At 40.9% G+C, this 27,513-nt stretch overlaps 1 protein-coding gene across 3 annotated transcripts in view; it reads left to right on the top strand.

Annotated features, from left to right (window-relative positions):
* The first annotated feature begins 2,241 nt into the window (after positions 1 to 2,241).
* Positions 2,242 to 27,513, top strand: part of zfyve26 (zinc finger, FYVE domain containing 26) — a 125,702-nt gene continuing 100,430 nt past the window's right edge. For 2 of the 3 annotated variants that reach the window (XM_068039427.1, XM_068039426.1), the window contains exons 1-13: positions 2,242 to 2,385; positions 5,946 to 6,234; positions 8,464 to 8,542; positions 8,659 to 8,748; positions 9,031 to 9,586; positions 10,845 to 10,975; positions 15,152 to 15,316; positions 17,005 to 17,093; positions 18,214 to 18,359; positions 19,053 to 19,244; positions 20,240 to 20,938; positions 26,067 to 26,159; positions 26,863 to 26,928. In XM_068039427.1, coding sequence (XP_067895528.1) covers positions 5,996 to 6,234; positions 8,464 to 8,542; positions 8,659 to 8,748; positions 9,031 to 9,586; positions 10,845 to 10,975; positions 15,152 to 15,316; positions 17,005 to 17,093; positions 18,214 to 18,359; positions 19,053 to 19,244; positions 20,240 to 20,938; positions 26,067 to 26,159; positions 26,863 to 26,928 — 2,545 coding nt within the window. In that variant the 5' untranslated portion in view covers positions 2,242 to 2,385; positions 5,946 to 5,995. Of the gene's footprint in view, positions 2,386 to 5,945; positions 6,235 to 8,463; positions 8,543 to 8,658; positions 8,749 to 9,030; positions 9,587 to 10,844; positions 10,976 to 15,151; positions 15,317 to 17,004; positions 17,094 to 18,213; positions 18,360 to 19,052; positions 19,245 to 19,418; positions 19,604 to 20,239; positions 20,939 to 26,066; positions 26,160 to 26,862; positions 26,929 to 27,513 lie in introns of those variants that run through there. The other variant, XM_068039428.1, reaches the window with a different exon arrangement.

Genomic DNA, 27,513 nt, shown 5'->3' with positions numbered 1-27,513 from the left:
GTCGCCACATACTGGTAAGCTGGCAAATGTTTGGACACACTGATGACATTGGCGATTGCTCTGTGTATGCTCTGTGTTGTCAGGAGAGACTCCGAATTGGAAAACCACATGTAACACCCCTATTCAAGAAAGGGATACAGTAAGCAGGAAACTATAGGCCAGTTAGCCTAATATCTGTCATTGGGAAAATGCTGAAATCCATTATTACGGACATAGTAGCAGGACATTTATAAAATCATAATACAATCGAGCACAGTCAACATGGTGTTATGAAAGGGAACTAGTGTTTGTGTATTTGGATTTCCAAAAGGCATTTGATAAGGTGCCACATAAAAGGTTACTACACAGATAAGAGCTCATGGTGTTGGGGGTAATATATTAGCATGGATAGAGGATTGGCTAACTCACAAGAAGCAGAGAATCGGGATAAATGGTTATTTTCAGGTTGGCAAACTGTAATTAGTGGGGTGCCACAGTGCTGGGGCCTCAACTATTTACAATCTATATTAATGACTTGGATGAAGGGACAGAGTGTATTGTAGACAAATTTGCTGGTGATACAAAGATAGATGGGAAAGCAAATTGTGAGGACACAGAGAGTCTACAAAGGGATACAGATAGGTTAAGGGAGTGGGCAAAAATTTGGCAGATGGAGTATAATGTGGGAAAATGTGAAGTTATCCACTTTGGTAGGAAGAATAGAAAAGTAAAATGTTAATGAAATGGAGACTGCAGAATGCTGTGGTACAGAGGGATCTGGGTATCCTCATGAATCACAAAAGGTTAGCATGCAGATACATCAAGTAATTGGTAAGGCAAATGGAATGTTGGCCTTTATTTCAAAGGGGATGGAGTATAAACGTAGGGACGTCTTGCTACAGCTGTACAGGGCCTTGGTGAGACCACACCTAGAGCACTGCGTACAGTTTTGGTCTCGTTATTTGACGAGGTTTATACTTGCATTGGAAGCAGTTCAGAGAAGGTTCACTAGACTTAAGTCTGGCTCGGGTATAAAATTAAAACCCGACCCGACAACAGTCAACCCGAACCAGACCTGAGTCTTTTAATTTTTTTAAATGCCCGACCCGATAATAACAAACATATTTTTGAAACAGAAAAACATCATAGACTAAAACAAAAACAATAAGGAACAAAACAGTACAGTCCAGCCCGACCCGACCAGAGCCCAAATGCTGGACGCCGAATACAGATCCAACCTGAACCCGGCACACGCAGTCAGGTTTGGTCGGGTAGCCAGGCTTTACACTAGACTGATTCCTGGGATGAGGGGGTTGCCTAATGAGGAAAGGTTGACTAAGTTGGGCCTATACTCATTGGAGTTTAGAAGAATGAGAGGTGATCTTATTGCAATATGTAAGATTCTGTGGGGGCTTGACAGGGTAGATGCTGAGAGGATGTTTCCCTTGGTGGGGGAATCTAGGACAAGGCAGTTTCAGGATAAGGTGTCTCCCATTGAAGATGGAAGTGAGGAGGATTTTCTTCTCTCAGGGTTGTTAATCTTTGGAATTCTCTACCCCAGAGAGTGGTGGAGGCTGGGTCATTGAATATATTCAAGACTAAGTGAGACAGATTTTTGATCTACAGGAAGTCAAGGGTTATGCGGGCAGGCAGGAAGTGGAGTTGAGGCCACCATCAGATTAACCATAATCTTACTGAATGGTGGAGCAGGCTTGAGGGGACGAATGGCCTACTCCTGCTCCTATTTCTTGTTTCTGTGTAATATATATATACTGCTGTGATATGGAACCTTTAACATCAATCTCTAGAAAAGTTAGGTAAACGAAATGTATTTGCTATTCTAAAATACAGTTTGTAAGTCACTATGAATTAGTCCCACTGTTCAGGTGGAAGGCTCCAATAGTTGCACCGTTTTGTCTTTTCCTTATGAATTTGCAAGTTCATTTTCTCCAACATCTCAAATGACTGTGCACAATGCTGTGTCCTTATTGACTGCTGACTATATTCTGAGTGGGATTTTTTTGTGTTTGTGTGGGGAAAGTGAATCAAATACAGTGCTAATGTGTACGAACGGAGACCGAGAGTGAAGAAATCTGGAAAGAGTTACCGCCGCGACAACTCATCCAACAGGTAAGAATGGCGAATACTCCCGGCGATGAACCAGGCCAGCCACCTCCGTCTTTCCATCGAGACGCAACAGGAAGCTGTGACCTGTGACCCAGGACGGAAACGGGTCAGGTGACTGGGGCGCGTGTCACGTGACTGGCGAGGCCGTGGGTGCTGGAGCTGGAGTTGGGGCTGTGGCTGTACCTGTACTTGGGGCTTGTCTCGCTGTGACGGCCTTCCAAACAAGCGTCCGTACTGGTGGATAGCCGGCGGAGCCTTCCTGTCTCAGAGTGACATAAAGTAAGGCTTTTCGGAAGTGAAAGTAACTCAGGCGCGATGGGCAGGTTGGGAGCTTTTCAAAGCAGAGTTGGAGGGTTGGGGGAAATGGGGACAGTGTCATTGCACGGTAGGGCTTCCCTTGTTAGCCTTCTGTCTGGGAATGCACTCAAGTCCCAGGCCTGTAGCCGATTCAGAAGAGATATAAAAACTGAATCCACATTGAACAATACACTGTGAGTGGGTAAATATCACTGCTCAGTCATATAACTAAGTTGTTACAAAATAAAGTGTATTTGCAAATATAGCTCTCCGTTCATACAGCTCCCTAACTTGCTCCCTAAAAAACTCTGAACTTGAATGCATGATGATTTAATATTTGCAGCAAATCTGGACCTGTTTTGACTGCCGCACTTCCCTTCTGAAGGTATTTGGCTCTTTAGGGTACAGTTTTAGAACCTCACCAGAATGCCCAGACCGTGCATGTTGGCAGGTGAATTGATTGTGAGGGGCAGCTTAGCTGATCGCAATCCTGTCCTTGCTTATCGCCCGTGTACACACTACACTTTTCAGCAGAAATCGCTGGATAGCGATCAGGACTGGGAACCCTATCTCCCGCACATCCTCATACGTAGGAGGCTAATTGTAATGCCATTATTGACACAGCTGAAACCAGATGTCGCATTCTTTTTGAGCAAAACTATGGGCTTTTTCAGCCGCTCGATTTTGAATAGTGCACTGACAGCTAAATTATTAATCTGATTGCAGGTTTATATTGAGACTTCACACTACAACCAGTGCACAGTACTTGCAATGACTTCATTTGGCGGCTGTGGCAAATTTTTGACTTGGCTGCTGATCACTTGGTAAAATTTCCTTAAACTGTCCTGTTCTTCAGGAAATGATTACCCAAAATTGCTCTGAGTATATTCTGGATGTTTGGAAGAGCAGAACTTGGGTCTGGACAGAGTAGCTAGGGAGAAACTGTTTCCACTTGTGAAAGGATCGAGATTTAAAGTAATTGTTAAAAGAAGCAAAAATGACATGAGGAAAAACGTTTTCACGCAGTGAGTGGTTAAGGTTTGGAATGCACTGCCTGAGAGGGTGGTGGAGACAGGTTCAATTGAAGCATTCAGAAGGGAGTTAGACTGATATGAAAAGGAAGAATGTTCAGGGTTACGGGGAGGAGTGGCATGAGGTGAATTGCTCATTCGGAGAGCTGGTGCAGACACGATGGGTCGAATGGCCTCCTCCTGCACTGCAACGATTCTGTGTGAGAACTTGGAGGGAGATTCTGCTTTCAATTGCACAGTGAGTTTGTGATAACATTCAATGGGAAATTTCACTCATATTTTAATTGATTTCTTAAATTTAATTAAATTTAAATCTGTAGCCCCAGAATTTCCGTTACAGCCAGATTGATTGTATGTGGCATAATATAGCTAAGCATTTGATTTTATCACTTCACTGTTGGGGTGAAAAATTGGGGAACTGAGTTTAAAAAGCTAGGAAGCACAAAATTGAGAGAAATGAAAGCTCAGTTTGGGCAGGGGCAGCAGCCTGGAATTTTGTTCAGTCAGCCTAAGACATGACTATCTGGCCTAGTTCTGCCTCTCTGATTGTTTGCTAGGCAATATTGAAATGTTTTTAGTCTATGGTATGATTTATATTTTTTATTACATCATACAATTGTTTGTGTGTTGTTGCAATGCAATTTCTGATAGATATGGAGGCTGATGCAAAGTCTAGAGCTTTGAGACCTAGTTTTCAATTTTTTTTTTTAATAGGAAAGACCCCACACTCTCATGGCATTAAAATTTAAGTGAGCAAATTTGTATGCACTTGGCCTTTCTCTGAAGACAGTGCATCGAGCAGAATAACTGATCTGCTGGCTGCAAATCCTACTTAAAAGGAACAGTGTGAGATCCGTAATAAAAACAAGAAATGCTGGAAATACTCAGCAGGTCTGGCAGCACCTGTGGAGAGTGAAGCAGAGTTAACATTTCAGGTCAGTGACCCTTCTTCAGAACTAGGTCTGAAGAAGGGTCACTGACCTGAAACGTTAACTCTGCTTCACTCTCCACAGATGCTGCCAGACTTGCTGAGCATTTCTTGTTTTTATTTCAGATTTCCAGCATCTGCTGTATTTTGCTTTTACTTTAGTGTGAGATCCGTACTTGGCGTATATGGATGCTTTTATTGTTTTGGCACAAGATTATGTTTATTTCCCATTTCAGTTCTGTGCAAAAGATAACATTCAATATGAGGATTTAAATCAGTGATACTGTCATTGGGAAATGTTGACACTTTTTTCTGGAGTCTTTTCTGCAATGGCGAATGGGACAAATTGGATAGCTCTTTCAAAGAGCTGCCACAAGCACGATGAGCTGAATGGCCTCCTTCCGTGCTGTTAGATTCGATGAGTCCATTAGTTGTATATCTGGGTCCAATTCTGAATTGCCAGTACTTTTTTCTTTTCCTTGGCGCTCAAATTTTCAGTTTATTTAATCAACAACGACAACTTGCATTTATATTCTGCCTTTAATGCAGTAAATTGTCCATGACTTTTCACAGGAGTGCTTTTCAAACAAAATGTGACACCGAGCTGCATGAGATATTAGGACACGTGAGTGGTAGGTTTTAAAGAGCGGCTTAAAGGAGGAGAGAGAGCTGGAGAAGTTTAGGGAGGGAATTTCAGAGCTTAGGCCCTGGAGCACAGTTGCCAGTGGTGGATCGATTAAAATCGGGGATGCGCAAGAGACTAAAATTGGAGGAATGCAGAGATTTGGAGGGTTGTAGGACTGGAGGAGGTTGTGAAGATGGGGAGTCCACAGAGGAATTTGAAAACAAGGATGAAAATTTTTACATCAAGGTGTTACCGACTGGGCACCAATGTACGTCAATGAGCTCAGGAGTGATGGGTGAGCAGGACTTGGTGTGGGGCAAATGGGACCTAGGATATCGGCAGCAGAGTTTTGAATGAGCTTCAGTTTATGGAGGGTGGTAAATGGTAGTGCAGCCAGGAGAGGATAGAAATAAGCCTAGAGGTAGCAAAAGCATGGATGAGAATTTCAACAGCAGATAAGCTGAGTTCGCAGCAGGAGCAGATGATGTTACGGTGGTCAAAGTAGGCACTTTTTTAAAAACATGCTGACATTGCAACTGCACTTCAAGCTGTTTAAGGTAAATATGGTTTACAAGTACATGGAAAGGTGAATTGTTCCTGTATCTTTACTCTTGTCTTATAACTAAACATTGTGTTTTAAGGTTTTGATTATGGTAGAATGTTGAAACATTGAATGCTGCTGGATATTCTCTTTCTTCGCCTGGCACTGAAATAAAATGATTTTGGAAATTTAAAGCCCAAAACCTCTGGATGAGCACTTGCTGCTGTTCAAAATTTTACCATCAGAGACCAGCTGGAGAATAGATTATTAGGCAGAATGGAGAGAGCAAAAATTGAAATGTAAAATTTCTGGCAACAATTTCCTTTGTGCTTGAACTATAACATCTTACTTCTTTATAATACTGTACTAATGGAAGTACAAATCAGTTCAGTTTTTGTGTAATTTCCTTAATTGCAGGCAATGAATCTTAAGTGGTTTATTCGTCTATAGTACAGAATATCTTTGCCATGGAAGGATCTTTGTCTTACCTGACCACTGAGTTGAAGAGTGCGAAAATGCATCCATTTGGGAGAGAGGAAGATGACTCATTGGAGAGGCTGTTTGTGTTCTTCTGTGAGCAGTTGCGGCAGGGGCACTGGGCCTTGGCGCAAGCCTGTATGCCCCAGTTAAGGCAGTGGCAAGGTGATGGTGCAGAACAAGTGAAGGAAATCCTTCAGGCAATCGTTGTCTGTCCTTACAAGCTAAGGTGAGTACTTTGGAGGAGCTTATAGAACCATAGAAGTTTACAGCATAGAGAATGCCATACAGCTCATAGTATCTGTGCTGGCCGTTAGCTAGAGCAACCCGGAACTGATCCCATTGTCTGATCTGTTCTCATAGCTTCGTATCTTTTTCTGCTCTAAATATTTAACCAGTTTTCCCTTAAAATTACATTGAATTTTACACCACAGGCCAGTTGGTCCAACCAGTCTATATCAGTGTTTATGCTTTGCATGACTCTTCTCTCACCTTACTTCACCTCACCCCATCGACATATCCTTCTGTTCCCTTTTTCCTGATCTACTTATCTAGCTTCTTGTTAAATGCATCTATGCTGTTTGGTTCAACCACTCCATGTGGTAGTGAAGTCCACATTCTTATCATTCATTCAAAAGAAGCAGTGATCTTTGCCTCAGCCATACCCAGTGGCAAAACATTTCGCACATTACAAAGGTTCTGTGTAAGGAGATTTTTCCTTGGCTTTCTCCTCAATCTTGGTGATAATCTTAAATTGATAACGCTCATCACTGACTCCTGAAGCAGAATTTTAAAAACTTCTAATAAATCTCTTCAAAGTCTTCTCTGCTTTATTATAAAGAATCCCAGTACCTCAAGTCTCCTTGCAAATTTAGTTTCCCATCTTTGGTATCATTTGGAAATCTACACTCTATCCTCTCTATGGCCTTAATGTCCTTTCGACAATGGAGTGCTCAAAACTGGAGACAGTCCTCTAACAATGGTCTAATCAATATTTTGTATAAATTAATTATTATTTACTCTTGTACTTTATGGCCCTACTTATAAAACCCAAGAGTTCTATTGGCTTTTTTTTTTTGGCTTTATGTACTTGAACTCCCAGGAATTATATTTTTGAACTCCATTGTCTCTGTTCATCCATATTCAGTGTCTTTCCGTTAGGCGTGTATGCTTCTATTGCTTGAACAAAATACTCCAGATGCACGAAATTTAAAACTGAAACAGCAAATGCTAGAAAAACTCAGCAAGTCAGGCAGCATTGATGGAAAGAACAGACAAGTTGATGTTTCGGATATGTGACCGTACAAAAAACGTCAACCACCATTCCTTGTTTTGTGTTTTCTCCTCAAGTCCACTACATCACATCCTCTTTTAAAGTGCATGCCAGCTGTCTGCCCATTTTGCTAACCAGTCTATGTCTTCCTGAAATCTTTTACAGTGCTGCCTGTATGAAAGCTTCTACGCTATGGCCTTCATAGCTAAAACCCTTGTCATGGAATTACTACTAACAACTTCCTTTGCAGTACCACCTATTTCATAGAATTAAAGAAGAATTTTGTGTCTACACTTTCAGTTCCTTCTGTCATGAAGGCTTTGGATGTACTGAATTGACATCATGCACTTGTTTGTATTCAAAACCACAGCTTATTTTGATACATTATTGAGAAACAGCAATCCATATACATTGCTGTGTCTCTAATCAACTTGTACATGGCAACAGGCACATGATCACAATTCGTTCTGACCAAAACTAGGAACTGAAAGTATGATTAATAGATACAGGCGCTCCTTAAGTCATAATGCCTTCAGCAGCTTTTAGCCTATAGGTTAGTACATTGATGTGTCAAAATACTGCATCAAGGACTGTTCGGACATGGGGCTCTGTCCTTAAGTTTCTGTGCAGTAATCTATACAATTCCTTTCTTTCCTCATCAAAAAATGCTTTCTTCCCTCCTTCTTCCTAAAATTATTGGTTTCTTGCTTTGGTACAGATCTACAGATGCTAGTCAGTCGACGGTACCTCACCCAAGCGAACTCCTTTGACAGTAGGTCTTGGTAGGCTTTTAACTGTCGGGGTTAGCAGGCCATGTATAATCCTGTCCTCAGCCAATGTGTACTCATGCACATTTCCAGTCATCAGAACTTTGGTTGACTTTTTCCCTCCAAAACCCACGGCTGCTGAGACCAATTTGATTGGCTAATTCAGCTCAGCCTTGGGTTCTCCCTAGTCTATGTGGCTTAGCTATTCTCTGGATAAGCTTGCAGACCCATAGAGAGAGCTTAAAAAATGCCTTTTCATGAGGTGCTGTATATTTTTGGTCTCTTCAGGACGCAAAATATTTTAAAACTGATCCAAAGAAAATGTTTCAACTGTCATAAATGCTGTAGTTAAAAAAAGCACATTTAATTTTCCATTGACTTTTAAAATGCTGATTTCTGACCAATTGTTTTTGTGCAGGTGGGAGTCAGTTTCTAGTCCTCATCGACTTGCCTGGCTGTGGCTACTGGAGTTAGAACGATGGTGGTCGCACGATCAGGTAAATGGGCACGTCATTCACTCAGTGAATCTGTGGATATTGTTAATTAAGTTTTACGTTGATTTCCAGACATCTAATTCTTTAGAGTCTGAAATGGCCATTTTTCTTTTGCACAGATATCACTTCCACCATTTGTCAGGAGTGAGATTGAATTCTTTTTGCTACTGGAGTATATGCAGCCACAAATCTCGCAAGATGTAATAAAGGTGACGTGTATATGTTCTATTTAAATCATTTCAATGACTTTTTAAAAACTGAGCTGTTATTTGAGACAGCCATCAACTATTACTGAAATTCTTGTTTATTTTAATGCTATGTTATGTTGTTGTGTAAATTTTAAAATCAAGTAGCAGTGATGTTCCTCAGAACTTTTGATGTATTGACGTGTCGAACTTTCAGTAATATTCCTGGGTTCATGTATGATTTGGTTAGTAATAGCAGAACTGGATATTCTGTGATGCTAATGATCTATTATATTCTTTGTACAGGAGCTCCATGATATCTTTTTAAACTGTCATAACCCTGATCTGGCAATTGAGAAGCAAGTGGACGTCAGCACCTGTAAACTAAGTCCTGAGGCATTTTCTTCTTTATGGAACCTTTTGTCCAGCAGCCCTCAGCTTGTGCAGGCTGTAGTTGCTTATTTGCTGGTAGAAAACAGCAACAGATCTGCTGTGGAATACAACCACAGGCTACAGAAACTATTTGTTGACTTTCTGCAGGATGCTTTATGTTCATTGAAGAAGGCTCGCCAGGGAAAGCCCAAGAATGGATCCATCACGGATATACACGAGTGGACCAAAAACCAAATCTACCGTGTCGTTTCTGTGCTTACTTTCGATGCGGAAAGGCAGGATTGTGAAATCCGACACTTGTGTGAGGAACTCTGTGATGCTTGCTGTGATGTGGAATATGGACTGAGTGAGGAGCGCTTACTTGGCTTTATGCTTAGGAAATCGAATCAGACTCTGATCAGTTTATACAGCACTGTATCTATCGTGAAGAATAAAGAGAAGCTCGTAGCACAAATCTCACCGGAAAGAGGTAACCAGTAGCTTCCTTGCTTCAGATCCTGCCTCCCATTCTAATAATAGAAAGAAAGAATTGTATTTTAGTTTCCTTGATTCTTTCTGAAGCTAATAATTTACAAATACTTTGTACCATCATTTTTTATTTTCAAGTTATTCCCCATTTTTCCCCTTTTCTGAATGCAGAAACTTGTACTGGGATGCAAGTGCTAGCAGTTCTCCTGTGCCCTGCCCAGATGGCTATTCTTTGTGAATGAGCTGTTAGATTTTGGAGGTATGGTGAGCAAGCCCAATCCTGGCATCAAGCCACATCCGCATCCACATGCACACTGTTCCAGAAGCAGACATTCAGTAATGACACGCAGAACATCTGACAGACCTCTTTTAAATCTCTTTCTCGTCCAGTACCAATTTTTACACAATATTGCCACCCTGACTAAAACTGACGAAATCATCATTGACTAAGGATGAAGCTTGGAACTTGTTTGGTCTGTATTACTCGTACCACACCAGGCAAAATCTTTTTTTCCCCACGATGGCAGCTGTTACATGCATTGTCCCCGGTTGTCACCATTATTATCCAGCACCCTGTGTGTTTCCACCATTTAATGTTTTCTTGTCAGTAGAGCGGTGGGTGTACTAAACTTGGTGTCCTGAGTCATGGTTGCATGTAAGCTCAATCTTTTTGTTTTCTGCTTGTGCTGTACTGTCAAAAGCAGAAAACAATTACACTGCGTTATAAAAAATAGAGAATAATTTACAGTAATACTGCAGACATTCTTTGTGCCAATGAGGACCTCCATGCAGGAAAGAAAAAACTTAATTTTATCTCTAGGGTTAAAAATTAGTTGTCGGACTCCTGTTTTTATTGCCTTGAACTATCTCGTCCAAATGCTTCACTGTATCTTACATGCCAGATGTTAGGTTTAAACCACCTTAGTTTCTGATGAGTAGCATTATTTGAAATGTAGTTTGACACCAGGATTGAAGCATTTATTTTTAAATTATTTGAAGTATTAGATAGGTTACTGCAGGTCCGCATTTAAAAAAAAAAAGTGTTTAACCTCCTTGCCAGACATTTTCCTGCAGGATGGACTGGCTCGGCAGTGGTAGTTGACCTTCTGCACCAAGTTGCTGAAGACACCTTAGAAGCTGTTTTCAAGCTTGTCACTGGAAGGTGCTTCAAAGCAGCAGTGTGGTTGTGCGTGAGCCGAAATGTACCATTTGGCCTTTGTAAGTTTGTTTTCATTTTGTTTTCTTGATTTTTTTTTCAGTTTCTCTTGGACTATCAGAGGCTGAAAAGGTTACATTAGCATCATTTGCAGACTCTGAGGAACCTCCTGCCTGGAAGGCAGTGTACTTCTACAACACAGGCACCAGTAAGCACTTCCTGGAGCAGGTTCTGGTATGTATTGGAACTGAGGGATCAGGAAGTGTTGATTTTGGTATTTGAGTCAAGTAGAGTAGGTCAATAGTGAACCTGGAATAAAGTTTATATAAAGAAATGTCCTAAATTGCCTTTATTAGTGGAGGCATAGGATATAAGAGCAGGGAGATTATGATGGAGCTGTATAAAACACTAGTTAGGCCACAGCAGGAGTATTGTGTACAGTTCTGGTCACCACACTATAGGAAAGATGTGATTGCACTGGAGAGGGTGCAGAAGAGATTCATCAGGATGTTGCCTGGGCTGGAGCATTTCAGCTATGAAGAGAGACTGGATAGCTTGGGGTTGTTTTCCTTAGAGCAGAGAAGGCTGAGGGGGGAATCTGATTGAGGTATATAAAATTATGAGGGGCATTGATAGGATAGATAAGAAGAAACTTTTTCCCTTAGCGGAGGGATCAATAACCAGGGGGCATAGATTTAAGGTAAGGGGCAGGAGGTTTAGAGGGGATTTAAGGAAAAACTTTTCACTCAGAGGGTGGTTGGAATCTGGAACCCACTATCTGAAGGAGTTTAAGAAGTATTTAGATGTGCACTTGAAACACCATAACATATAAGGCTACGGGCCAAGTGCTGGAAAATGGGATGAGAATAGATAGGTGCTTGATGGCAGGCACGGACACAATGAGCTGAAGGGCCTGTTTCTGTGCTGTGTGACTCTGTGACTGTATAAAGAAATGTTCATCAAGTATCTATCGTCTCCATGTTTTATTTACTGACCTCAAGGCGCTTTTTTAAACCTCCATGTCCCATAATGATTTATTTTTGTCAAAACAAAATCCAGAATTCTGAACCTTAGAGAGCAAAGTTTCCATAGTCTTGTAAAATAAAATGATCATATTTTCTTTTAATTGATAAACTAAGTAAAGGGTGAAGGTCCATGGTGCAGAACACCACCAGGCGAAAAGAGCAGAGGAAAAGATAGTATATCTCATTAATGGTTGGTTAGACGATGCTTGGGTTTTGAAAGCCTATAGGTTGTGGGAGGAAGGAATAAATAAATACATTTGTAAACGCTGCAAGAACTTTACCATTTTGAGCTCCTTGGGGGCCCTTGTCCATGTTCCATCGTTTCAGCTGATTGCTTCGTTGTAAGGAGAAACCTTTAAGAGGCAGCTGTCTTCATTTTCAAATATATGCTTCTTTAAATGCGCAAGAGTCACATGAACATCACTTTTTTAGTTTAAAAAAAGCAGTAAAGGGGACTAAGTGGCATAACACACTGTCCTTTCTCCTGTGATGTTTGGGTTGGTGTCCAGAGCAGTGATGGGATTGGATTGAACATCTCCCTTGCTAGCTGCAAGCGGCTCTAGTGAGGTGAGTCTAGGAATTCTCAGCCAGTTCCTAGTGGATATGAGTTCACAGAACAAATGTACCCCAAAAAAACAGTTCAAAGTGATGTTAAATTAACAATATTGATCAGATGGCCACAAGTGATGTAGTAAGTGTAGCATGCTCTTGAGGAAATTGGTGACTTTGTTCCTATGATTCCCAAAGTTCTTCACCATTGGGGTTTTCCTTGCGTCATTTCTGGGTCTACTGCAGGATAATTGATAGATTAATTGCTCTGATTAGACAACAACTCCATTATTGTTGTATCATGCAGTCAGGCACCAGGAGGTAGGAGGCAAGCAAGGTGGGCCATGATCTTCATCTAACAAATCGATTCCATTCTGCTAATACCTGTCCCACATGTTGGTTTGATTATGGCCATTGGGTGATATTATGTACTTATATCACTATGGTGCTTCACTCTATGCAAAGTGTAAAAGGACTGCCGATCGAGAGGTTAGTATAGTCTAGCAATGGCCTGAATGGTGGTGTGCTCTGATACTGAACAGTGAAACAGGTTGAAGGTCACTATCGTTCAGATTAATGTTTATCTATAAAATCTCAGTAATAACTGAAGGGATCTTGTAACTTTCTAAGCTGGAATCACTTGTCTTTGTTACTGGTGACCAACTACTGTGTGTGCAGTGATGCATGCACCTTGCTTCTGATAAACAGCGAACACTTGTTTTTGTTTCCTGTGCAGAGTCTGCAGTTAATTTCTGTTTTCTTAGGCAGACCTTAAAATATAATTTTTTTTTAAGCAGTAAACCCCCCATTGATCCTTAGGCTGTATCATTTCCTTACTTTACGACGCAGGTGCTTCCTCAGATTAATGCTGGTGTAGTTACTATAATCAGTTAACTATAGTAGTATACATTAGGCAAAGTAATCCACTGCAGATCATTTCTTGTTAAAACCGTCTATTTAGCATTGCAACTTAAATTGCCTTCTGATTTTCGTGCACCAATGACACTAAGAAATATGGACTGTTGATGTTATTATCAATGGCTATTGTAAGTCAAAAAATTGACCCAAAACTGAGTCCACTCATCCCCATTAAATTGAAATCGTTTGTGATACAAGAAAATAATTTGTTAGTGACTACACCTGAAGTAAATTAGGGTAGTCTTAAACCTTGATTTTAATTTTCACTCTGCTGTACTCGACCTGAGTGTGCTTCATACTGGTAGTAAGTGCTTGAAGAGTGAGCATGTTTAATTTTCATTGCTTCCCTTGAGGGATACAATACTGCTTTGTAATCATTGCTAGTATCATCAATCTAATTTTGATAGTTGTGCAGTGCCAACATCTTCACCTCACTGCAACCACCACCCCCACTCCCCCACAATTTTCTGGTTGACATCCTTCCATCTATGAAAGATGATGAACATGCAGCAAATAATCTATTTAGGTGGGGTGTCTTCTCTTGGTGCACCTTTATTGATGGCTGTGAAGGTCAATCCTTGAGAGGCAGGTTCTGCCACAAGTGCTGCATGTGAAGTTGCCAGGTGACACTGTGAATTGTTGTTTTTGACGTTGCTGTCTGTTGCCAAGCTGCTCTACCAACATAGTGGTAATTCACACCAGTCCACAGGATATGTCACCATTTCGCTCTTTTGTCAGCTAATGACTCCCAGGTGCACTAAACGACATTTAGGTCTTTCATGTCACACTTGCAAGCATCCTTGAAGCAGAGCTTTGGGCGTCCCACTGGTTGTCTTGCCCTGGCAACATTGCCATACAGATGGTCCTTGGGTATGCGTTCGTTCTCCATCCTGTGGCCATGTCCGCTCCACCAAAGTCACCTCTGTTTGATTACTGCCAACACACTAGGGAGCTCTGCCTTTGAGAAGACTGCCGCATTTGTGATTTTGTCCTGCCAGGATATACTCATAATGTGCCGCAGACAGTGAAGATGGAAATTATTGAGCTGCTTTTCCTGGTAGCTGTAATTCACCCATGTTTCACAACCATACAGCAAGGTGCTGCGAACAGAGGCCTCGGCCGAAGGTGGTAGCTGCTTTCCCTATGTGTGTATCGAGCTCTGCATCAAGGGACCAAGGTAGCAGAATTTGCCAACCACTTCCAGTGGGGTGTTATTTAGTGTGATCAGGGGTGGAGATACAACACCTCCTCCCTTACTCATGGTTATCTTGATGCTTATAGAAACCTATAAAATTCTAACAGGCCTAGACAGGCTAGATGCAAGGAGGATGTTCCCGATGGCTGGGGAGTTCAGAACCAGGGGTCACCGTCTCAGGATACGGGGTATGCCATTTAGAAACGAGATGAGAAGAAATTTCTTCACTCAGAGGGTGGTGAACCTGTGGAATTCTCTACCACAGAAGGCAGTGGAGGCCAAAACATTAAATATATTCAAGAAGATGATAGATATATTTGTTAATGCCAAAGGGATCAAGGGATATGGGAAAAAGCTGGAACAGGGTACTGAATTAGACGATCAGCCATGATCTTTTTTTGAATGGCAGAGCAGGTCCGCCGGGCCGAATGGCCTACTGCTGCTCCTATTTTCTATGTTTCTATGTCTCGTGTTTCTTATACTCATGGAGAACAAGTTACAGGTATGGGAGAGACATGGGAAATTTCTACTCTGGAGACATAACAGAGCAGTACTAATTTCAGTAGGAGCACCACTTGAAGAGCAGACTTAACATTCAAATTGAACTTTTTTGATTTAACATTGACCTTTAAGTTAAAATGAGAAGTAGATTTGTGATCATACAGTGAATGCACACTCCTTGTGTTCTCATTTATCATATTTTCATATTTTCTGTTTTGGTAGGTTACAGCCCTGCAGTTAATAAAGCGGGAGGATTACAGCACTTTAAGCAAGTTGCTGAAGAAGGCATTTAAGCCTCTTTCAAGACTCATGGTGTTGCTGGGATGGACTTATTGCCAAAGTCTGGAATCGGCTCAGACTCTACTACGCAAGTTTCATGAAAGCAAGGTATGGATGAAGTTGGTGATGATAAGTAGCGAAATACGTTAGATGCACAGCCACTCATGGTTACTCATTCATGGTGATAGCATAAACAGTTCAAAAAGATTGCTACGTGAAGTAAACATGGTCACCCATATAAACCAGTTTCACTTTGACTTTATAACAAAGATAATAAAATTAGGGCTACTTAAATGACCTAGCAATACTAAATTCTCAACAGGTTTTTCTTTCATCACCTACATTGCAACATGTCTGATCTAGCAAGTTGAGTTCTGGTCCAATTTATTTATTGACTTCAAATGTCAGGTGATGCTATTTGAGAGTCCAAAATTAAAGAGCACTTCAGCATCTTGATTTTTAACATTTTGGTGAATTTTCTTCTTCAGTATAGAAAAATCAGAATTCAAACTACGGGGTGCAGTGGATTTGACACCTCTGGCTCTAAAGGCAAAATGAATTTGGACAGTCCTCAGTATGTTCTTCATGATTACAGACTCACAGATTAATTTGGTGCTAATTACCAACGATGCTCAGCAATGTTTGTGGTCAGAGAAAATGCTCTTCTAAATACTCACATTGGACAGAGAAAAGGGAGCTTTTGGTTCAGTAGTCGCACTACCACCTCTGATTCAGAAGGCCATGGGTTCAGCCCTACTCCAGAGATTTGAATGGCTGATACTCTAGTGCAGTATGAGGGAGGTGCCATCATTTGGCTGACATATTAAAGCATACTCTTCCTTTTCTCTCAGGTAAATGTAAAGGATCCCATGACACTCTTTGAAGTGGAGCCAGGGAGTTCTTCTGTGTCCTGGATAATATTTCACTCTCAATCAACATCACTAAAGAACTAAAATTATTTGATTATTTGTCCCATTGCAGTTTGTGTGACCTTGCTGTGCCTAAATTGGGTTCTGTGTTTCCTTGTTTTTTTTTCTTTCATGGGATGTGGGCATTGCTGGCAAAGCCAGCATTTGTTGCCCATCCCTAATTGCCCTTGACAACTGAGTGCCTTGCTAGGCCATTTCAGAGGGCAGTTAAGAGTCAACCACATTGCTGTGGGTCTGGAGTCACATGTAGGCCAGACTGGATAAGGATGGCAGATTTCCTTCCCTAAAAGACATTAGTGAACCAGATGGCTTTTTTATGACAATCGATGATAGTTTCATGGCACCATTACTGAGACTAGCTTTCAATTCCAGATTTTAAAAAATTAATTAATTGAATTTAAATTCCATCTTCTGCTGTGGTGGGATTTGAACCATTGTCCCCAGGGCATTAGCCTAGGCCTCTGGATTACTCGTTCAGTGATTTTTGCCATTCCCAGTCCGCCACCATCTCCCCCATAATGATACTTCATTGGCTGACGTGCTTTGGGATGACCTGAGGTCACGAAAAATGCCATATAAATGCGAGTTCATTCTTTTTCTTTCCTCTACGTCCAGCTGCGCTGGATCTCACCAAGTTCTTTGTGCTGATGCTGCAAACTAGAAAGTCCACTAACCACCTTCATTTCAAAGAAAGTTTGAACAAAAACGTTTACAAATTCCGTCCCCAAAATTCTGTCTCTTTTGTGGTTTCATTTAATAAAATGTTGCAACCTTATTTTTCTTACTGATTTGCTTAAAAGAGGCATTGTAGCACAGCTTTGTAAGTAAATATCACTGGTCATGTGCATTGTAATGTTCCTCCCTTAGGAGCTATGTTGTGATGCTGTACTTCAAGACTTCTGTAGTGGACTATCTTCTCACATCGAGGTACTTGAGTGGTGTTTGAAATGGAACAGGTAATCACTTTGATATAATTTTTTCATCTCTTCATTCTCTCTATTATTGTATGTTATAATCTCCAACTTTGCATCATTGAAGTAGTTCTTTCCCTATTGCAGAAAATTAAAGCTAATAAATATTTACTGATATATCCTCATTCCCATGTGTGAACCATAGTCTGTGCTGAGCTAGCAAGAACACAATTTCTAGTTTTAGCGTCTCAGGGAGGGGGAATCCAGTATGATTCCTGGTATCCTCTACTGGAAAATGCAGCTGATAAGGAAGTTGGTTATACACTGGAGTTTTGTTTTTGTGGGGCCATGAAAAGCCATGCCAAGTCTCACCGATAGAAGATATTTCCTGGGCTCTTTTCTCCGTCCATTTGTACATCAGAAATGCAATTGTAATTCTTTGTATGTCATAGGTTCCTGATTTGCACACTTTAATGAGGCTTCCATCTGCTTCAGGTGGTCACCCGGCCTTTGCTTGTAAAGGGCCCCAAAATGGCAGCCGGGTGGGGGGGGCCAGCATTGGAACAGGGACGGGGTGGTTAGAAAACAAGACTTGCATTTATATAGCTCCTTTCACGACCACAAGACATCTCAAAACGTACAGCCAATGAAGTACTTTTGAAGTGTAGGCACTGTTAAGTAGGAAATGCAGCAGCCAATTTGTGTACCGCAAACTCGAATAACAGCATTGTGATAATGACCAGATATGTTTTGTTTTGTAATGTTGATTGAGAGATAAATATTGGTTAGACAACTGGGAATAGCTCCCCTGCTCTTTGAAATAGTGCCATGGGATCTTCTACAACTACCTGTGAGGGAAGATGAGGCTTTGGTTTAATGTCTTATCTGAAAGACAGCACCTTTGACAGTGCAGCATTCCCTCGGTACGTTGCTGGAGTGTCAGCCTTGATTTTTGTGCTCAAGTCCTGGAGTGGGACTTGAACCCACAACCATCTGACTCAGGTGAGAGTGCTACCAACTGAGCCGCAGCTGACACTTAAGTGCAACAATCCAATTTTAGTGCCCAGTAGCAGAGTTAAAATAGTCCCTATTGTTTTGATTCATGACAAGCCAAAGATATGTGTTCTGATCCATGTTCCCTTTCTTTTTTAAATAAATCCCTTAGAAGCAGCATTCTAGAGAAGGATTTTATTCGGCACTTATACAGTCTGGACTGCCATTCTGCTTTGTATAGTCTACATCACCTTACCAACCTGCCTGCACTGAAAGTGGAAGATGTCATTGACCTCCTTCAGAAACAATCTGCTAATGGCAAGGATGCTGACAATTGTTACTTTCCTTTGGTTACTTTGAGCTGTTAGAAGGCATTTCTGTGATATTAACCTAGAATACTATGTGGAGTGCAATCTGAAATTAGAAATTTCAGAAGGTAATACTCAGTTGCAATATTGTTTGTGTGAACTGGGTAAAATATTGCCGTTTTTTGGGAAATTGAATTGAATCCAGTATCCAGAGAATGCTAATCCCTTATCTTAACCTGATGTGAGTTTATTCTTCTTGAGTCTTTGTGTTTTATGCATCCTTATTTGGTCAGGCGTAATGCTGCGTAGTGTCACTCTGTATCTGTCACTGGCTGATGTACAAGAGTGACTGCATGAGCTGCTTGCCCTCATAACATATTTTAAAACCAGGGACTTGGGAATTAGAGGGCACAAATTTCAATTCACCAGTTAATTTCTTGGTACCTTGGGGCATTGGTACACAGCTCAGAGTTGACATTTATAATCTACATGATTGGTGCAGCTTCAGAACCTTACATCAGAAGTGTTAAGGTTTGTTCTCTATGGGAGCCTGTGTCTTAAAGAAATAAGATATTAGCTTTTTCTGGAGAAAGTGCAGCAAGAATTTGGTTTATTTATTCGGTATGATTGTGTCAAAACTTAATTAAATGTAAAATGTAGGGAAATTTCTGTTTCCTTAGCGTTAATTGTTTCTGTCCTGTAGGTGCAAGATCTCTGAGCATGACTCAGAGACGAAATGTGACGTTGTACCAAGCGTTGTGTGCCATTAAGTATGCCATATATGCACTCTGTATAAATGCCCATCAGCCATCTTTGTGTAAGGACTGTCCATATTGGTCATTGGATGCAGCTGTTAAAAATGTTCCACTTGAAAATGATCAACTATGTAGTCAAGGTAAAAAAAAAAACCCTCTACTTCCATGATCCATTCTTTATTCTTTATTATACTTTTTCCAATCTAGAATTTATGTAGTTTAAAAAAGTCTTGGTGTATTTAAATTATTAAATTTATTTTAATTTTTTGAATGTTAAATTAGTTTCTCTTTCAAACATCATCTCTATTAAACAGAACAATCCTTTGTGCCTAGTTGATGTTGCAACTGAGTAGACAGAACCACCAACGTGTGTTGAATCAGAAGGCGGTGCCAATGTATTCCATCAATATGCTGCACCAGCAATACCTTTTATTGGGCAGTCATTCAATTCAAAGTATGCCAATACCGAAGTTCAAGAACAACTGTCCTCCAATTCAATGTAATGTATTGAAAATTTTTTTTAGTAGATTTTAAACAGGTAAAATTCCCTTTTTTTCTGGAGGATGGAGTTTTATTTTACATTCAAGCCACTATATAAGATTAGAAATATTTTTTTTAAATTGGTAGAAATACCTGTGAGGCAACAAAACATTCAACTATATGTTCTCTTTTTCCATTACCCTCCCCACCCCCACAATGTGTTTTTTTCTCTCTTGAAGTTACTGACTTGTGGTAGATTCTGGCTCAACAGCACAAGCAGCCACTTGATACTTGAACCAAGTATCCAGTCTTTGTGTGAGCCTAGACTGTGTCACTGGAAAACAAGCAGGAAACCCAGTTTGATTTTTATTCTGCCCTTTCCCACCCTTGTAGCTGAGGGTGCTGTAGCCAGTTGTATCACTCATGCTGCGACCCATGCTGAGAATAGCTAACACAGCAGAGATCAGGCATCAAATGTGACAGCTTCCTCTATCTGCGACTGAGTTCTGCAGAAGCTGTCATAGCAACTATCTTGAGTAATTAGAAAAGCCCAAGCTGGATGTCTTTTATATTATAAAATGTTGAAAATGCTTTACCAGCAGCTGTCAGCAAATACAGTTTCCAGAAATAACATACTTTCTTTATTTGCTCACAGGTTGTTCTCCAGTTTTCAAATTCTATTTATCCAGGTGCCAGGAGTTTCTGCTTGTGATCCCAGCTCCTTTCCGGTTGGAGGTGTTGGAGAATATCTTCTCATTATTATTCTTGTCCTACAATGACTTCAATGGGGATAAACAAGGACATGAAGGACAGTTTTGCCTTGAAGAAGAGGGAGACACTGAACAAATACAGGCAGGAACAGGTTTTGACAATGTCGTAGAACACTTGGAATCCACAATAGAACTTGTGGGTAATGATGTGCATTGTGAACACTCAAGTACTGGGTTGGAAGAGAAGGTTACACAAAGGAACTCAGGAGTCCTTCATAATGGCAGTGTGCCGAAGCTGAAGACAACAAACTTTATGTCCAAGTTTGCAGAAAATGATTCAACAGAACAGCTGGAATATCTAAATCTGAAGCATTTTGCAATGAGCCCAAGCCGTGGGAATGACTTTTTAGTGAATGCAGTGACAATGAACATATTTCTGGAGTTGATAAAAGGTCACCTGGAGGCAATGAAATGCCACGTTCCTTGGATACCTGGGAATGTGCCTAAGGAAGATGTGCAGCTGGTGGAGTGCCTGAATTGTTCAGTTAGTGCAGACTCTTTTGGCAGCCGATTAGTACAACTTTCCAGGTATATCTGTGAAGCCCAATGGAGGTACAAAGTAGTGACGAGCAATAAAACAACTGGTGAGACTTTTGTAAATATTGTATATATGGGAAACACCCAAAATTGGTCTAAACTGGGCTAGTCTGCTTTCAAAAGTTTTGAATAATGAAATGAAGTTCTGTTTTAAAAAAAAATTATTCCAAGGATTTTGTTTCTTAGATTTGGAGACCTTGGGGTTAATTTGAGATTTGGATTAATTACCATTAATGTAACCAATTTACAATTGCTCAATAGTTATAGATTTTCTTTTGTAAATTTCCCACTGGGTTGCTCATAGGAAGTCAGATGATATGTGGTTTTCTATTAATGTGGTCTGCTTGGATTGAGGTGTACTTAAGTTGTTGTTTCCCTTTAAGACTACAAAATCTAACTCCTGTAAGTAAGCATAGCCAGAAGCCAGTCAGAGCTTAAGTGCTCTTTGTTGAGGGAGATTTGAAGATTATTAGGTGCTTGTAAATTTATGACACTAGGACAGGGGAACAAAGGAGGAAAGACATAACCACGTCATTTTTACACTTTGAAGTGTGACTGACGCTGTCAAAACAAAGTCCTCAAAGCGCATAACAGGTCAGTCACCATCTGAGTGAGAGAGAGAGAGGTGTAACAGCTCTATAGGAACTGAATGGCACAGATTTTGCATAGATAATAACTGTGAGACTAATAGCGCTCACCGTTATAATGGAATAAATCGGGCAGAAACTTCTGGCAAGCACACATGCGCAGCTAAATACAGAAATCTGGAAGTTGTTGTTAGAGATACCCTGGTCCTCCACTGGCTGCAATAGAACTGATCTTGGTGATAGACTCAGCACTAAAATCAATGCAATGCTATGAAGGTAGGGTACTTGCCATCTAGTTCTCCACGAAAGATGCCAGAGAAAGTTAGGGCAGATGCATTTTAGGAGTAAATAAATTTTTATTAGCATGGTAAATGATAATAACTGCAACATAACCTCTTTGGCCCTGAAAATTTAATTTTCAAAAGTTAATGCTTGTTAAATTTTAATTAAAAAAAAATCTCTTTTAAACTTTTTCTGTCTGCCTATTTGATATCTCTCTCTCTCTGTCTCGATCAATACCATCTGGCTTTCCCAATGTTTATTTCAATTTCTGTACGTGATTTAAATCTAATTGTACTTCCTGCTTTATACATCGTGGTTTAAACTCTGCATGGCAGAGTGAAGATTCTTGAATCTGATTGGTTGATGAGCCTCACTGTGACTTGTTCTGCATTTTGTAAACTCCTTTTGCCATGTGGTGATAAAGCTGCATTGGTGGCTATAAAATCATAGAATGATACAGCACAGAAGGAGGCCATTTGGCCCACCACACTTGTGCCAGCTTTTTAAACGATCTATCCAATTATTCCCAGTCCCTGGCTCTATCCCCATGGCCCTGTAAATTTTTTGCATTTGAGTATTTATCCAATTCCATTTTGACGGTTACTATGCATCTGCTTCTACCATCCTTTCAGGCAGTGCATTTCAGACCACAACAACTCACTGTCCAAATATTTTTGGCCTCACGTTGCCTCTAGTTCTGTTGCCTATCATCTGTGTCTTCTGGTTACCAACCCTTCTGCCACTGGTAACAGTTTCTCTTTTTTTACTCTATTAAAACCTTTCATGATTTTGAATCTGTCAAATCTCCCCTTAATCTCCTCTGCTGTAAGGAGAACAACCCCAGCATCTTTCCACATAACTGAAGTCCCTCATCGTGGTACCATTCTAGCTAATAATCTCTACACCGGTCTGGATTTTACCGAGCCCACAGCGTCAGGCTCCGTGTTGGGGGTGGTAGAAGATGGTTGCAGCAGAGGCCCGTCATGGAGCTCGATGCCAGGAGGGCTCGGCCCGATCCTCCTGGTAGTGGCGTGGCTCCATGGCAGCAGCGCCCCCCCCCCCACCCCCGCCGCTTGGTGACGGGACCTCAATTTCAATATTTACATTAATGAGATGAATAAATTTAAATGAACTCACATTGAATTTTCCAGGCCTGCCGTGATCCTCAGTGCGGTGGCTGGCACTCTCGTGTCTTCAGTTCCCTGTCTGGGGAAGGCCGGTGTGACACTGGTGGGCAGGGGGGAGGAGTTAAGATTTCCTATGGGGGGAATGGGGTCAAATGAGTGTAGGGGATGGTGGAAAAGGGTGAACTTTGTGCAGTCTGCAGGGGAGTAAGGTTAGATTTAAAAGCTAAGTGTTTTGCGGGGGAAAGGACAAATACCAAAGATAATTTTTATTGGGGGGAGGGTTGGAAGGTGGCGTTGCAATTTAATTTTGTAAATTTTGATGTTGGGGGGGGGGGGGGGGGGGGAAGGTGGGTGGCGGTGTGTCCACTTTAAAAAAAATTCAAATTTGCCGGCAGGGCTGACTGCCCTTTAAAAATGGCGCCTGCGCACAGGCAGCTGGTGCCATTGCCGGCGACAGATGGCCCACCCCCTCCACTTGATTGGGCAGGAGGGAAGGGCCGCCCCGGCTATTTAGATCGCAGCGGCTTTTCGGTGTGCGGCCCTCGCTGTCTGGAGCAACGGCAGGCTCTTAAAATCCAGCCCACCCTCTCTAAGACCTTGACACCTTTCCTAAGAGTGGCGCCCAGAGTGAACAAAATACTTCAACGGAAGCCTATCCAGTGATTTCGAAGAGTTTAGCATAACTTCCTTGCTTTTGTACTCTATACCTCTCTTTATAAAGCCAAGAATCCAGTATACTTTTATAAACAGCCTTCTCAACTTGTCCTGCCACTTTCAAAGATTTGTGTACAGACACCCTTGGGTTCCTCTGTTCCTGCATACCTTTTAAAATAGTACCATTTAGTTCATATTGCCTCTCACCATTCTTCCTAGCAAAATGTATCACTTCACACTTTGCATTAAATTTCATCTGCCTTATGTCTGCCCATTTTACCAGTCTGTCTATGTCCTCTTGAAGTCTGTTGCTGTCTTCTACATTGTTTACTACATTTCTGAGTTTCATGTCATTTGCAGACTTTGAAATTATGCCTTCCATACTCAAGTCCAGGTCATGAATATATATCAAAAAGAGCAGTCTCCTATACTGACCCCTGGGGAACACCAATGTATACTTCCCTCCAGTCTGAAAAACAATCATTCACCACAACTCTCTGCTTTCTGTCCCTTAGCCAGTTTTGTATACACGATGCCACTGTCCCATTAGGTTTAAGTTTGCTTACAAGTCTATTATGTGGTACTTTATCAGATAAACCCCTTTTGAAAGTCCATATACGCAATATCAACAGCTGTATTCTTATCAACCCTCTCTGTTACTTCATCAAAGAGCTCAAATCAAGTTTATCTTTAACACATCTGTGCTGACTTACAACCATACTTTTCCAAATGCCCATTAATTTTGTCCTGGATTATTGTCTCAAAGTTTTCCTTCCAGTGACATTAGGCTGACTGGCCTGTATTTGCTGAGTTTATCCCTCCCTTTTTTAGAATAGGGGTGTAACATTTGTCGTCCTCTGGCACCACCCCCATATCTACAATTTCTGTCCTTACTTTCCTAGGATGCATCCCGTCTGGACCGGATGACTCTATTTTCAGTACTGCCAACCTTTTAAGTATCTTTCTATTTTCATCCTATCTGATATCACTTCTACTTCCTCTTCTGCTGCTACATTGCAGCATCCTCTTCTCTCGTGAGGCCAGATGCAAAATACTCATTTATACTCAGTCATGCCCTCTGCCTACCCAAGATGATCTTTTTGGTCCCTAATCAGCCTTTGACTACCCTTTTACTATTTATATGAGACTATATTAGCCACTAATCGATTCTCATACTCTCCCTTTGCCCCTCATTCTTTTTTTTAAGATCTCCTCTGTACTTTCATTATTTATTTTGGTTTTCTACTATATTATCAATTTTGCATTTGCCATAAGTCGTCTCTTTGTTTCATTTTGCTGTCTATATCTTTAGTCATGCAGGGAGCTCTAGCTTTGGATGTACCTCCTTTCCCTTTATAGGAATGTGTCTACCTGAACTCATAGTCATAGAGTTATACAGCACAGAAACAGGCCCTTCGACCCATCGTGTCTGTGCCAGCCATCAAGCACCTAACTATTCTAATCCCATTTTCCATAGTATGGCATTTCAAGTGCTCATCTAAATACTTCTTAAAGTGAAAACTATCTCCTCTTGGAAGGCCTCCCATTGTTCACTTACTGTTTTGACTACCAGTTTTTGATTCTAATCTACCTGGACCGGATCCCTTTTTAACTCAGTGAAATTAGCCCTCCAGATAAGTGTTTTTATACTTGATTATTCCTCCTTTTCCATAACTATTCTAAACCTAATGCTATGATCACCATTCTCCAAATGCAGTCCCATTGAAACATGCTCCACTTGGTCCACTTAATTTCCCAGAACTAGATCCAGCACAGCTTCCTTCCTTGTTTGGCTGGGCAGTGATCAAGAAAGTTTTCTTGAACATGTTTCAAGAATTCCTCCCCCTTTTTGCCCTTTACACTGTTACTATCCCAGTCTATATTAGGATAAATATGATGGCAAAGATTTGAGATGGTAGATGGAAAAGCTGCTATTTTTGGAACAACAAAGCTCACAAATGATAAATAAATGAAAAAAAAAACTTTTTGTTGAGTATTTGTAGGGGAGCGGGGTTGGCAGGACTGAGCTTTATAGAGCAGGAGAGTCCCAAACTCAATGTCAAGTCTGGACTTGGGAGTTAGTTTCTTTCAGCCAAGGAAGCACTGTAGCACCTCAGTTAGCATATGGAACCCTGGTCCAGGGAGTGCAAATAAAAATCAGCCAGGGTTCTGGCTCTTTGTTACTATTTGGTGACTTGCTGGAAAGTGAGTATGTGTAGATGGCAGTTGAAGACTAGGTTAGATTTAGCTCTTATTTAGTTTTCACAGCCTGAAAGAGCATTGGCAGTCTCTTGATTCCTTTGGAACCATACTCCACCACAAGTTGATATCTTCTGGGGAAGAAAGGCAAAATGTATTCTGCCTTGTTTCTATGACAGTAAATTGCTTCTTGTTTCATGGTTTTTAAGTCTGGTTCCTGAAATGTGTTACACCCAAGACAGTTTGCCATGTTGAATGGAAATTGTTCTTGCTGCCTCTTTGTCATGAGTTGTGTGAAGTAGTAATGGTCTTTTTCTTGTTTTTAGAAGGTGACTTGCCGTGCTTCAGTAAAAAACGCCCGCCTCCGTCAAAGCACTCTACACTAAAGAGGAGAAGCAGAGCACGAAGAAACAGGATGGGTAATAAATGCAATACTCCCCCTCCTCCTCTGAAAGCGTGGACTTTTTCCCACCCTCCTTGCTTAACGCTGCTGTAAATTGCTCTACCCATTTCCACCCTGTCTGAAATTGGCTAGCCTAATCAAGATTGAAGGTTGAACATGGGAACTTCCCAATCAGTTCCACATCAGGATTGATTCCACTCAGCATTGGAGTAGCCTTTCTATTACTTGAGATGTTAAATATCCTCATTGCCTATAGTTATATTTCTTGAGAATTGCTGAAAATAGAGACATGTTGTCGAAGCTTTTCGTCTTGCACTCATCAGGACAATACGCAAGAATGACCAATGTAAGGGAAAACAACAGCTTATACTGCATGAGAAGAGAGTGCTGATTGGTTGGCAAGTGAACTCTGGTAGAGGCGTTGCCATGGAGAATGCACCAGTTTATGGTGACTGGTAAACTGGTGCATTCTGCATGGCAATGCCTCTACCAATCAGAGTTCACTTGCCAACCAATCAGCACTCTCTTCTCACGTAGTATAAGTTGTTGTTTTCCCTTACATTGGTTATTCTTGCGTATTGTCCTGATGAGTGCAAGACAAAAAGCTTTGACAACATGTCTCTATTTTCAGCAATTCTCAAGTTCTGTACTACCAACCGACTAGTTAAATTTCTCTCTCAGCATAATTTCCACTCTTTTTTAATTTTCTGTCTTAACAGAGCATCGAGCCACTTCGCAGTTGACAGTCGAGAGCGTGAGTGGAGATTTAAGTACCAGCACCTCAGGTATGTTAGTTATAATGCAATAGAATTCCAAGGAATGCATCAGTGAGTTTTTCTTTTTATTTTGTTGGTGAGTCAGAAGCCAGCAAACCCATCATTGAAGCCTAACAGTTACTAGAGTTTCATTACCTATAACACACAGCTACAGTGCTGTGTAGAATGGACATCATAATTCCTGACCTGGATGTAAACATCCCATTTTTCATCCAACTTAGTTGGCAACAAATCACGTTGGGTTTATTGTGTAATTCCTTGTTGAGGTTTGTACTTTATCATGGTAGTAGGAGGTGGGGGTGTGCCTTGTGGATTTGCACTGCCAACTGATGTAGTAAATTTGAGAATGTTGCTTAATATCTTCAGTTTTAGCAGGGAGGAGTTGTTATAAAATCTCCTCAGGGTGTCTTTTAACAGCAGTTGTATCAAAACAATGGATACAAATCTGTGTATATGCAAACGTATCTTCATTTTTAACCACTGGCATTATATTCTGTAAAATACAACTCCTCTCAAAGAAAAGATAGAACTAAGTATGTTAATTTTTTGTTGGGTTGAATGTTGTTGAACATATTTGTATTATTGTTTCTCTTT

Source organism: Heterodontus francisci, chromosome 9 (genome assembly GCF_036365525.1).
Source record: "Heterodontus francisci isolate sHetFra1 chromosome 9, sHetFra1.hap1, whole genome shotgun sequence".
NCBI lineage: Eukaryota > Metazoa > Chordata > Chondrichthyes > Heterodontiformes > Heterodontidae > Heterodontus > Heterodontus francisci.
This window is presented reverse-complemented; position numbering and strand designations above follow the sequence as displayed.